General features: G+C 40.8%; 1 protein-coding gene across 3 annotated transcripts in view; it reads right to left on the bottom strand.

The window, feature by feature from the left end:
- The window catches only part of ERICH3 (glutamate rich 3), a 107,201-nt gene that overhangs the window by 33,219 nt on the left and 59,636 nt on the right, over window positions 1-14,346 (bottom strand). For all 3 annotated transcript variants that reach the window (XM_080657964.1, XM_080657962.1, XM_080657963.1), the window contains exons 9-10: window positions 8,256-8,442; window positions 3,870-4,162 (exon numbers count right to left, since the gene is read on the bottom strand). In XM_080657964.1, the coding sequence (XP_080514090.1) occupies window positions 3,870-4,162; window positions 8,256-8,442 (480 nt within the window). The remainder of the gene's footprint in view (window positions 1-3,869; window positions 4,163-8,255; window positions 8,443-14,346) is intronic.

Raw genomic sequence — 14,346 nt, forward strand, 5'->3', positions numbered from 1 at the left:
CCCGTGTTTTCAATATGAATGAACTGGTGGCATGCTTTCTGGATTCCTTTTCATGATTTCGTTTTCGCCCCCATCTCATCTTCCTGCTTCCTGAGAATTTAATTAGCTTGTTGTTTACCATCCTCACTAATGAGGAAGAGAGTCAGCACGAGGTCAACATCAATCCAGCTGCAACCCTCCCTCGCTGACCTCCTCAAGCTTCTCGTGCCCTTCCCATCAGCCACTGTTCTGCAGAGAGCTGAAGCCTTGCTGCTGCTGCTTTTTTCTTTTTTCTTTTTTTAATGGAAATGGGCAATTAAAGTCCATTAACTAGCCAACCCAGAAGAAAAAATCTTGGAAAAGCTGTATTTTAGGCATCAACTATGCTACTCACAGCACTGGCCATGTTGGTTTGAGAGAGAATAAATGAAAACGAAAAGCCTCTACTGAACATGGCTTTAATAAACCTACAGGTCTTGAGATTTAAAAACAAATGGGAAAACATCCCATTTGTGAATTTCTCTGTTATTGATGTTGCTATAGATATTTCTAAATTCTCAGACTAAGATAACAATAAAGACTAGAAGGGATTGTGGAGAGAGGTAACTGGGCCAAAGTGTTAGAAGGGAAATCTTTTTAAAGATAGTCACATGATTTCAGTAACAAACAAGCATAGAATCCAGTGTCCTGCCAGCCCTGGGCTTACTGTCTTGGATTACTGAAACCCTTGGGCAGCAACAAGAAGTGGTGAGTTAGATACCGAGGATGTGCCTTTTCCTGGTGCAGCCTCTTCACAGGCCATCCCCAGCCCAAGGCCATCGCTCCTGCAATCCAGGCTTTGCCTTCTGCGTATAAGGGGGATCCTCAGGCAGTTACAGTTTTCTTTCTTTCTTTTTTTAATAGTTCTTTATTGTTGGAGTATTACATATGTCCCCCTTCTTTTCCCATTGACTCCCTCTAACCCGCCCCCGCCCACCTCCCCAGGCCTTCAGCACCCTATTGCCTATGTCCATGGGTTATGCATATGTCCATACAAGGTCTTTGGTTGATCTTTTCCCACCCACCCTCCCCACCTTCCCACCCTCCCCACCTTCCCTCTGAGATTCCCCACTTGTTCCATGCTTCCATGTCTCTGAATCCACTCCATTCATCAGTTTATTTTGTTACTTAGATTCCACATATGAGTGAGATCATGTGATATTTGTCTTTCTCTGACTGACTTATTTCACTTAGCATGATACTCTCTATGTCCCTCCATGCTGTCTCAAAAGATAAGAGATTCTTCTTCTTTACTGCTGCATAGTATTCCATGGTGTAAATGTACCACAGCTTTTTATCCACTCATCTACTGATGAGTATTTGGGCTGTTTCCAGGTCTTAGCTATTGTAATGGTGCTTCTTAGGGGTGCATACATTTTTTCTGATTGGTGTTTCAGGTTTCTTAGGATATAGTCCTGGAAGTGGGATCACTGGCTCAAATGGCAGTTCCATATTTAATTTTTTGAGGAACCTCCATAATGTGGTTTTAATTTGCATCTCTATGATGAACAATGACTTTGAGAATTTTTTCATGTCTCTTGGCCATCTGTATGTATGTCCACTTTGAAGAAGTGTTTATTTAGGTCCTTTGCCCATTTTTTAATTGGATTGCTTGTCTTTTTTTGTTAAGTTGTACAAATTCCTTATATATTTTGGATATTAACCCTTTATCAGATGCATCATTGCCAATATCGTCTCCCATACAGTAGGCTCCCTTTTCCTTTTGTTGGTGGTTTCTTTTGCTGTGCAGAGCTTTTTATTTTGATATAGTCCCATTTGTTTTCCTCTTTAGTTTCTTTGCCCTAGGAGATGTATCAGTAAACATATTGCTATGAGAGATGTCTGAGATTTTGAGGCAACTCCATTTCTGATGTATCACCCACAACCAGGTAACATCAAGCATAGCCTGTACAGAACAGGAGGTTGGACAGTGTTTGAAAGTCTGGGCTTTGGAAGTAGACAAACCTGGGTATTAAAGAATAGCAGAGTATGCCACCCTGAAATACACAATTTTGGCGTAGGCTGACGGCAACTGGGAAGAAGTAGATACAATAAAGCTCTCTACCCTCCACGCCTGCCCCCCCCATTTGCTTAAAAGCAAGACATATATTTGTGAAGGTGTTGTCCTTCCCTTTCTAGCAGGAAGTATGGAAGTTAATCACAGAAGACAACTTCTAGACCTTATCCCAGATATACACCAGAGGAGGCAACCTAACGAACATCAGTAAAACTGGACCTTAGCTATCATTAGTTTCCCGTATAATTGCCTTTCCAGAATTTGCTGTCCCTGGATGCTCAAAGTCCTTTTCCTTTGTCCTGTCACTTCACTAAAAATATATTGTTCATTTTGTTAACATGTCATATAAACTCAATGTCTAACCACTCCTTTGAGTTACTCAGCTCCAAGTGCTCCCACATGTTTGTGTGATGTGTATGCTAATAAATTTCTGTGTTTTCCCCTTGTTAATCTCTTCTGTCAATCTAACTTATAAGGACCCAGCCAATGAACCTAAGATGGGTAAAGGGAAAAAGTTTTTCCTCTCCTATGGTTTGAATCCTAGTTCTGCTATTTTTTTCTCTCTATGTCTGAATCTCAGTTTCCCAACTTGTAAAATGGAGGCAATAATAATAGTATCTACCACATGAAATGATGAGGATAAAATGACACAGTGTGTGTAAAGTGCCTGGCTCAGTGCTCACTGCCTGGCCCTTTTATTGTTGCTATTACTACTACTTTAGTTATGTATGTGGAGAGAGGGAAGGAGGGCGGGAGGGGGAGAGAGAGAGAGAGAGAGAGAGAGAGAGAGAGAGAGAGAGAGAGAGAGAAGAAGGAGGAGGAAGAGGAGGAGGAGGAGGAGGAGAAAGAGAAAAGTGAAGGAGGAGAAGAAAGAGAAGAAAGAGTGACGGAGGAGAGGAGAAAATAGGGAAAGGCAGGGAGGGGAGGAGAGGAGAAAAGAAGAGGGGAGGAGAAGTAGAAGAAAACAAAAAGGTGAACAGGTAGACTCTAGGACCCCAAGCCTATGGCAACTGTTTCTAGTTATGGAATACTCTACCTCCATACAATCATATAGATTGTGCCTACCTGATGCCATCAATAATTACCATTATCACCAAAGCAAGTACTGTGCATTCAAATACTCAAAAAAATAAATAGCCGTGGTCAGTGTGCTCAATGGTTAGAGCATCAGCTTGTGGACTGAAGGGTCACAGGTTTGATTCCCAGTCAAGGGCATGTACTTGGGTTGCAGGTTTGTTCCCCACCCCAGTCAGGGTGGGTGCAGGAGTGCAGGAGGCAACCAATGGATGTGTCTCTCACATCGATGTCTCTCTCTCTCTCTCTCTCTCTCTCTCTCTCTCCTCTCTCCTTACCTTTTTCCGTCGTCCCTTCCTTTACCCATTCCTTCCTTTCACTCTCTTTAAAAAATAATCAATGGAAAAATATCCTCGGGTGAGGATTAACAAACAAACAAAACCCCAAATACTAAAAAAGCAAATAGGCAGAATTCTGTTTGTTTAGAATGTCTCTCTCTGCAGAATTGAATAGACTAGAGACTCTGGCTCATGTCCGCAGCAGCCCTAAACTCCCCTTCCTCGCCTCTCTCCCTCAAGTACCTGCAGCCCCTGCGGAGTTAGGCCTGCCCTCCTCTAAGGTAGGTGACACGGGGCTCCACGCGAAACAATGGAGGAAGGTGGTCAGGTAGTCCTCCCGTGTCATAGGATCACCTACATGCCAGAACAGTGACAACATTTAATGGAGAGTTTTGCAAATTTCAATAATCACATTTTAAAGACTGAGGCAAAAGAACAACGGCAGTAACAACAACAGGACGCTGTGTCACCCGTTACCTTACCATATTTAAAAATATTTTCCTGGTCATCTTCCCAAACATGTTGTTTTCCTTTACGTTCCATTTCTTCTACAGCAGTTCTTACATCTTCAACCCCTGTTTTTTCTTCGTCGGCTGAAAAAAAGACTGAAGAAGAGGTTTTGCTCCCCTCCATCTCATTCCTCCTTGGGACGATGTATGCTCTATCCTTCCTCAGTTTCCCCTCACGCTTTGGTTCCTCTCTTTTCTCAAGACTTTTTTGTTTCCTAGGTTTTGGCGAAGTTGGTTTTTTGTCAAGGCCCATTGCAATAATGCACCTATAAAAATATTAACATAGGATGTTTATTAACTTTTATACATAGCAGAGTGGAACTGCAAAGCTTTTAAATCACGTACCTCTTATTCTTGTAAGAAATATTATAAGAAATATTTTATTAAGGTATATACCAGTAGTTAACTAAAGTAAATTCTTTGCTTTTTATTAATATTAAAATCTCATAAAGAGCACAACAAATTCTTAATAACTTTACCCACAATAATAAACAAGAAAACAACTACTAAGACTAAGAACTTTAGTCCCAAACTAAAATTAGTGCCTTAAAACATATTTTGGCCTTATAACAGAGTCATACTGTATATAATTCAAGTCCTTAAATGAGAATTACGTGACAAAAGAACATCTAGGTTTACAAGCACAGGAAAGCTGAGATAAAAATATTCTGAAAAAGAAAGATGCCATTCAGTCCACGATAATTTATTATTCCAACAACACAACAACAAAAGACTTACATACCAGGTTAACTCTGAATAAATATGATTGATATTTTAAGAAACATACAGTCACATGTCATTGTGCCCTTTAAATAAACACCTCAGGAACCTTCATGCTTGTTTTAATAGAATTGTCATTATTGCATTTAGAATGGCCTTTTGAAACCTGCACCACAGTTCTTGGTGACTTTCACTGGATAAAAGCTTTGTTCCCTAAAGATGGCAATAGTTTGTAGAGGTCATAAAGTCATTCAAAGTCAAACCTGGTGAATCAAGCAGATAAGCTGCATGCATTAAGACATTAAAAGTAATTTTTAAATCAGTTACAACAAGTCATGTGAGTAAATTCTTCCATAGCTTTTTTCCTATCAAGTTAATATCAAAATAAAAATTCTAATAATGATAACATATACATTAATAAAATGATGGTTATCATAGTAAGATTACAGAGCCCTCCCTCTGTGCCACGCTCTTTGCTATGTACCCTAGATATGCATTATTTTACCAGGTTTGTTACACCACAGACCAATAAATTGAGAACTATCATCACTACTTTTCAATGAGGAATTTGAGGCTTCAAGCGTTCCATGACATGCCCAAGCTCACCCTGCAGGTGAGTGACGGAATTGCATTCCAGCTCAGGACTGTTAAACCTCATGACCTCACACTGAAGTACAAAATATTGCTAGGTTACAGGCATAGTCCTCTCAGATGACTAGCCACACAGACAAATATTACACTGCTGGGTTTACCCCCAGGGACAGTATTCCTACTCCCCACCAGAAATTAACAGAATCCGGAGAAGTTTTCACCAAACTCTAAAGACAATCCATGACCTGGGAAAGGGGGCTGGCACTTATCAGTCCTTCTCTAAAATACACACGTCCTGTTAGCTAAAGGTTACACGGCTATCAGGGAACTGAATCAAAGAGAGTGGGTGGACAAAAAAAGATCAGAATGCAGTCAAGACTTGTCAGTCTGGGAAGACTAGAAATAATATGTAAAATTTGAAAATTGCCTCAAGGTGAATCAAATCCAATGACAATTTCTTAAACTCAAGATTCACTGAATTTCAGCCATCTCCAATCTAGGAATAGCATAAGAATTAATTCTCCCAACAAGCAAATATGAAAACTTAGCTATGTTACTTATCTTTTGAATATCTCCCCATAAAATAAAACTAAAAGGCTCTGCACTCTAAGTAACTATCAGGCTATAAAAAATGAGATAAGAACACACTTACCTCACCCATATTAAGCATGATAAATACTTGACTTCAATGATGATGTACTTAGCATATTACTTTCCTTAAAATAAAGGTGTCAGGAATCTTCACAGAATATGATTACCTGCATTGCCTTCTGTTCAAGCTGTTCTTCCCTTATCCATGGCAACACCAAATCCATTGATTTGGAGCCTCTGCTATGCTATTACTTTAAGTTTATGTTGTGACTCTGTAGATGCTTTTTTGTCTCCCTACTGCATGCACAGACTTTTTATTGCCCATCTGCTTAAGGGAATTGGACAAACAAAGTGAGTAACATCTGTGCTTTCCTCGTCACTGACTACCTAGCTGACTTCTGAGTATACTTTGAGGTGTTGATTACTAAACTCAAAGCTGTCTGCCTTCTATTTGGTTAGGCAATCCTTCTCCCTGTGATTTGCTCTAGTAACTGAAAATAACTACCACGTCTTTTTGAACAGTTCCCATGGTTGTGGGATAAATACAACTGTTTAAACTCCACACTTTGTAAGTATTCACTGTTGAGCTTTTCTTGTTTCCTGCGAACCTTAATCAGGTAATTCCTAAACAATTTGGTATTCGAATTACCTACTGTTCTATTTTATCATAGTAAACGTCCCAGCAACCATTACTTTTAAAATTAACCAAAATTAATTTCATTTTTAAGAAATTGAACAGCCCTTAAAATAACTAAAATTATTATTATGAATGTGATAATAAAAAATAAAGATTATACAATATTATAAGTGAATCAGTCTCCTTAGGGGTAGTTCTCGATTTTCACTGGAAGTCTGCAGTATCTATATTCTCTGGCCTTAGTTCTTTTCCAATTATGTCTTCAACTCACTCCAATCAAACTTGTATTCCTACCCTCCACTGTAACTTGTCCCAAGATCAACAATAACCAACACTTTACCAGATCATGCTCAATCCTCATTCTCCATTTACTTCATCTATCCACACATTCAGCGCTGTTGGCCATGCCTTTCTTCTCAAACATTTTGTTCATTTCTAGGATGTCACTCTAAGTTCCTCTCTAATCCCTGGCTTTCCTTCTTGGGCTTTTTGCTCTCCCTCATTTTTGAACTGGAGCTCATTACTCAAGTATCTTCTCTATTTGCATTCCATTCTTGAGCAATCTCATCTCATCTTGTGATTTAAATGTCATTTATATGCAAACCATTCTCAAATTCATATTTCAACTTGGACCCCCCCCTCCCCCCTCCCGCCCGCCCAAGGTCTTCTCCACCATAGTATAGTTAACTGGACATCTTTCCAGTTGTTCGAGCCAAAACCTTTTCAATCATCATTTACTTTGCTCTTTAATCTTATGTCTTATAGTCAATCCATCAATAAGTTCTGTAAACTTTATCTTCAAAATACATTTAGGACTCAATCACTTATCTTTCTACCATTCTCCTCTAGATTGAGTAGTTTCCACCCTTCCCTCAACGTCCCTAGTTTATTTTTGCCATAGGAGCTACAGGTCATTGCCCAAAACTTACCACAGAAGCTTTACATCATTCTCAGGTCAAAGCCCCTGTTTTGATCTTCGGACTCCCAATGACTTGGTCCCACTGTCTCTCTGGCCCCTTCAGAGAGGCCTTTCCTGACCATCATATATAAAATAATCCCACCCTGACCTTTGACTCCCCCACTTATTGCCATATGGTATATATTAACTTGTTTATTGGGATGTTATTTCCCCTTCCCCCATTAGAATGGGCTCCGTGGGGGGAGGGGTACTTTGCTTGGTTCACTGCTGCTTTGTAAGCTTGGCCTAAGACTCAATTCTCCATGTGTACTTTCAGAAAAAAATAAAGGTTGAAGCAAGTCTCACAATTTCAAACAGAATATTCAATACAAACATGGATACACAACAATCAAAGCCGACCTTTTATTATGCATTTTCTGAGATTAAAACTAGGGGCGTAAGAATGATACCTGGGCCACACAATAATGTAGTCACAGCTCTAAAATGCATAACCTACAATAATCAACCTTAGAAGCCAGATGCTTGCACATGCTTTGGGGCTCAGCCCAAAACCAGCTACTAAGAGGAATGAGAAAAAGAAGGAAAAAAAGGAAAGAAAAAAGAAAAAGCCTCTCTCTTTCACTTCAGAAACAGAGCTGAAAGCATGTTAAGGAAAGGATCAGATAGAGAGGGTTAGAGGATTTAAAACACCACCAGCTTTTATCCCCGTTATACATCTGGAAGTCTAATTTATATCCTATAATGTCTACTACAACACACAGTTAAACCACCTTTAACTTAGGTATTTTAGGCTCATTTACACTGATAATTTCTCAACAAATTGTGCAGAGAAATGTATCGGTAAAAGCATAAGAAAATGTAGCAAAATATGCCCTCTCCCAAAGGACATTTGTTTCCATACTTGTAGCAAGGCGATGATCTCTCCACACACACAAACCCAAAGTAGCTTCCTTTGCCTCCAAGTCTGGAACCTTTCCGATGCTTATATTCACAGCAGGAGCTCAACCTGTTCACCTGTATCCCATTCAGGAAAAAGGTGAGACTGAAGGGGAAACCATGGTGCCTTTTGGAAATAAACTGAAAGGTCTCTGGAATTAAAAAGGAAAGAAATTAGTGAAAGCAACTGATTTTGGACTAACATGTTCTAAAACACATTTTTCTATTATATAAGTATCATATCATGGTCTAGATCACCTTTATCTATTAAAAAGTACCCCAAGCCTTTATAAAACTGATTTTTAACAACATCATAATGTAGGGAGCGGTTATAGGGTTAAGCCTTGGACTGACCTGCTAGCAAAGCCGCAAACAAGTCCCAGCTTTGAGGGCACAGCACTCTTAGCATAATTAAGCTTGATCTTGTGACTGCTCCCTAGATCTTTCCTGGGTAGCTAATGGGCTGTGGGAGGTGCAGTAAGTACTTCCAAAACAAGTGAAACTTACAAGAACATTGTAAATTACCTTGTTTACATCTGACTATAAAATAAAGCATCAGCTTGCAGTCTGGATCTGTTCTGTGGTCTCAGTCATGCACAGAAGATCCACTTAGACCCAGCTTATTCTCTTTGTCTGTCTTTTCTTCATCCTGCTCCGGCCCTCTCTCAGGCTCGCCGAACCCTTGGCTTTGCTGGCACAGCACATCATAATACCTATCATTGTATGGCACTTACTATGCCCAGGCATTATCCTGATTCTCTTGAGTGTGCTATTTCTCACCAACCACATGAGGTGGGAATATTATTATCACTAGTTTCTAGATGCAGAAATTGAGGCTCAGAGAAGTTAAATAATTTATCCCAAATCATTCAGTAAGTGGGGAAGTTAGCATTTGAATCTAAACATCTCTCTAGATTCCATGCCTCTATCTCACTGTTACCTACTGAAAAAGTACATGACAAAGGGCTAGTGTGAACTCAGTAATATTTTAAAATAAAAAGTGTATTTTTAGTTGTGACTTGAAACATCCTAATTCATACATATGAGGCAGACTTATTCTATCTCCAGTCCATTTCAATTCTATCTGAATTTGAGACCCCTTTTTGCTCCCCGCTGAACCACTCCAAAGTCCCACCAATAAATTAAAAACCACTGCTTGCAATTAGTCAGTTTAACCAGTAATTTCCCCAAGTCTTTATAAGGCTCTTAGAAAAGGTCTCACCCTAAAGTTACTGAGCCCTACACCTGAGACACCATATTATGCAGAGTGGCTCAGAAACCTGCTACTCCTGACGCTTCTGCTTCCTACGAAAGAAGCCTCTCTGGGCCCTTCACTTCTACTAATAATAGAGTTAAAATTTTTTTTTTTTTTTGCATCTCTGCTATGAACACATTTCCTATTGTTGCATTTACTGCAATATATTAAAATATGCCCACACCAGCAGTTCTCAAACTTCCATATACATCAGAATCACCCGGAGAGTTTATGTTAAACACAGATTGCCAGGCCTCACCTCACAGTTTCTGATTCAGAAGGGCTCAAGAATTTGCATGTCTGCCAAGTTGCCAGGTGAGGCTTATGCTGTTGGTCCAGAGATCACACTTTGAGAACCCTGCTCTAGATGTTTGCTGCCCTACATGTTTATGAAATCCATGAGAGCTGAAATTGGTCATACTCATCTTTGTTTCCCCCAATCCCAGGACTATGGCATAGGAGGCCCCCAATAAATAATTAGTGAGTTCTTATTTTAACTTAATTCTTTCACAGTCACCTTGAGATACTACAGTTATACCACATCATGCCTGTAAAAAGAAATATGAATCAGATGCTAAATAAATCTAGTAAAGAATTGAGTTATTGAGAAAGTAATTTTGTCACTTGTACATTAGTATTTGTGATGTGAAATTAAACAAACTAGGAAAGAGAAAGTTGAAGGGATAGTGTCTGGAGAAACTAAGCTGCAATAGATTTTAAAATCCAATTGTCTTTATGGTTTTTGGACTCCTTAGTGGTGACTAAAAAGATTTCATTACAGAAACTTGAATGGGGCATTCATGTGATTCATGACACTCGCAGTACCCAGCCCAGGAAGAGAGTGCACCCAAGGAAGTCCTGGGCACAGGACATCAACTTCTAGATGTGACTGCTCTGCCATTTGGTACTCGTGTGACTGGAGAGCACATCCACCTATTATTCCATCCTTTCCCACCCCCCGCCCCAGCACACTGAACAATAATTTACACCCTCTGCCTTTATTCCCTTGTTAATTATTTTATAACTAGAGGCCCGGTGCACAAAAATTTGTGTACTCGAGGAGTGGGGGGAGGGGAGGAGGGGGGAATGTCCCTCAGCCCGGCCTGCACCCTCTCACAATCCAGGACCCCTCAGGTAGGGTCCCAAAGCCTGGACTGAGATCAGGGCCTATCGGGGCTTTTCTTTCCCTGGCTGCAGGCAGCTGGCCCCACCCCCACCACTGCCACTGCTTGCCATCTGTGCAGCGCTGTCCCCCCTCCCCTGCCACCGGTGGCCTCCCTCTGCAGGCAACAGGCATGGGGTGCGATGGCTTGGCTGGCCTGGGCCTCTCTCTGTGGGGCGAACACTGGCCAGCCACACACCTGCCACAGAGTCACCGAAGGTGGCCTGGCCTCCCTCTTTCTTTGCTGGGGGGCAGGGCCAGCCCTGCCAGGGGCCATCTGCCTACCTGATCACCCCTAACTGCTGGTCTGCCTGCCTGATCACCCCTAACCACTCTGCCTGATTGCCCCTAACCACTTGCTTGGGGGCAGAGCCCTTTGAGGGGCTGTCTGCCTACCTGATCACCCCAAACTGCTGGCCTGCCTACCTGATTGCCCCTAACCACTTGCCTGCCTACTGTTCACCCCTAACCACTGGTCTGCCTACCTGATCATCCCTAACCACTCTGCCTGCCTGCCTGATCACCCCTAACTGCTTGCTTGGGGTTCTGGTCTCTGGTTGTTCTGATCATTTTGCTTATGGTGGCTGGCCTTTTATTATATAGGATTTTATATTTTAAATTTTAGTGTCACTTCCCAACCCTGACTTGATGTAGTGGAAAGAAGATTGACCATTTCAGAATCCTCATCTATGAAATGGAGAAGGCAGGAGGTGTGGGTGAGGAAGTGAAGTGGAGGGGGTGACCCAGTCTACCCACTTCACAGAGCAGTCGTAAAGGTTATATACAGTGCAATATTGGAAAGCATTCTGTAATATTTATAAAATGTAGTTATTCATTTAAAAATTCAATTAAAAACTCATGACCTCCTAGACCTCAGAATGTGAGCCGACTTGGACACCAGGGTCTTTGCAGATATAATTAGTGAAGGATCAAGATAGGCGGCACTATTTTAGGCACTAAGGAGAAACAAAAATACTGAAAAAACATCAAATGTAGTCTCCTCCTTCAAGAAATTATAATTTGGCAGGAGGGACAAAATGAATGTATCAGACTTCTAGAGTGAGGTCAGCAAATCCTCTCCTCTTAAAATGGTGTCTCTGAAAATGTACCAAAGGCTTAAACTGAGCAGCAGTTATTCATGAAAACTTACTGAACTTTTGGTAAGAAGAGTGGAGATCTGCGGCATCCTTGCCTGGGGCTGCTCACATCCCTCTCACCTGCCACTATTTCATCACTGCAGTTCTAACAGGGTAGGGCAGACCATAAATAACCAGCAGCTTCAATGTCAGTGAGAGCTGACTTGATTTGGAGCAGAAGGCAAAATAACCTTGGCCAGTGGCTTTTCTACTGATAAGTAGCAATCTCGGAGGCAAGCTAACATAGAAAGACAGGGGTTTTGCTAGCCTGAAACTGTAGTTCTAATTAAGACAAGCATCAGGCTAGTGGGCTAGCTGGAAATTCAACCATGGGATATAGGTAATAAGGCAATTATAGATGCACTTGTAGGGGAGCAAAATTTGCCACCCCAAAATGTGTCTCTGTGGCATAAGGATTATTTTAAGAAAACAAAAGACTCGGGAAGAACCTTTCACATTCCTCCTAAAAGACGTTAGAGGACCTGCTCAATAAGAAAACTATCATCAGCCCTAACCGGTTTGGCTCAGTGGATAGAGCGTCGGCCTGCGGACTCAAGGGTCCCAGGTTTGATTCTGTACCTTGGTTGCGGGCACATACCCAGTAGGGAGTGTGCAGGAGGCAGCTGGTCGATGTTTCTCTCTCATCAATGCTTCTAACTCTCTATCCCTCTCCCTTCCTCTCTGTAAAAAATCAATAAAAATATATTTTTTTAAAAAACTATCATCATACATAACTATAGTTTAATACGAACTAGATATAACAGACAGGGATGAAGCTAACAAGGCCCATTTTGATTAAAGTTTTCTTTCTGTCCCATTGTTTCTGCATGGCCACAAACATTTATTTACCCAAAATTAACTCTTTTCTTCTACTGTGAATTGCCTTCCTCCCCTTAGTCCAGAATGACATATATACCTTATCTTGCCTAACTATCTTTGGAATCTCTTATGTTTGTGCAGATTTCCTGAATGTATGTGTTAGATTTTATCCTGTTAATCTATCTTACGTTATTTTAATTATTTGACCAGCCCAAAGAACCAAAGAAGGGAAGGGAGAAACTGCCCCCCTCCCTCACACATTCAGTAAGCTTTAAACACATCCTCGGCTAACTGAAAGTGGCACCATTTGGAGTGGGCTCAACCTATTCATACCTCCCTAGCCAACTGGGAGTTTGCATCCATGAAGAAAGGAAACACCAGAGAGCCTGGTGGAAAATCAGAGTTGGAGCAGACCTGAAAAGGGCCTGAACGTTGAATGTACTCTTTCTTTGTTTTTGTTTGGAATGTCAACTTATATCTCTTCAGTCTTTTTTTAATTCTTTATTGTTTAAAGTATTACATATAGTATTACATATGTCCCTTTTTTCACGCATTGACCTCTCCCCAGCCACCCCCACACATGCCCTCACTCCTCCCCTCCTAGTATCTGTGTCCATTAGTTATGCATACAAGTCTTTTGGTTGATCTCTTACCGCCCCCTCCCTCCCCTGCCTGTTCTCTTGAATCCACTATACCAGGATGGACATTGCCCTCTAAAAATTCATGACCTCCTAGACCTCAGAATGTGAGCCGATTTGGAAACTAGGGTCTTTGCAGATATAATTAGTGAAGGATCAAGATGAGATCATCCTGAATTTTGTCCTCATTCCAATGACCTATGTCTTTATAAGAAGAGGAGCAGTCACACACAAAAACATACAGAGAAGCATGATATGTGAAGACAGGGCAGGGATTGGAGTGATGGAGCTATAAGCCAAAAATGCCAAGTATTGCGGGGATCATCAAAAGTTAGAAGCGACAAGGAAGGATTTTCCCCTAGAGCTTTTAGAGTGAACACGAACCTATTAACACCTTGGTTTTAGACTCTGGCCTCCAAAACTGTGAGAGAATACATTTCTATAGTTTTAAGCCACCAATTTAGGGGACATTTTTTACACCAGTTTGGGAAACTAATAAATCTGCAAACATCCACTTGCACAAGGTGGAGACTTTACTGGCTCAAAGTTTTGAACATGGCCTTTGATAAATCACTGGATGATCACTAAACTATGAAGACACCAAGACAACTAGCCTGAAAACTGAAAAATATAATTTAAAAAACTATGAGTAGAGACATCACCAGCTGTATACCAAGGAGAGAGAAAATGAATTTACAGAATTGGTCCAGATAAGTTACTAAACAAACAGCAACAGCAAACAGCAACAACAATAATCTTCAAGAGAGAAATGTCAAAATCCAGAAACCACAGTTGTTCTAATACATAATTTAAAATGTTCTGTTTTCATCAAGAAATCCAAAAACACATAAAGAAACGGGAAAGTATGACCCATACTCAGGGGAAAGAGCTATCAAACCCACTCCTAGGATCTACTCAAGAGAAATGAAAACAGACATCTATATAAAAACTTGTGTATTCGTAACAGCATGATTTATAATAGTCCTAAAAGTGGAAACAATGCAAATATCCATCACCTGGGGATAGATAACTACGTATTCAGTGAC

This window comes from Plecotus auritus (genome assembly GCF_963455305.1).
Source record: "Plecotus auritus genome assembly, chromosome: 2".
Taxonomy (NCBI): Eukaryota; Metazoa; Chordata; class Mammalia; order Chiroptera; family Vespertilionidae; genus Plecotus; species Plecotus auritus.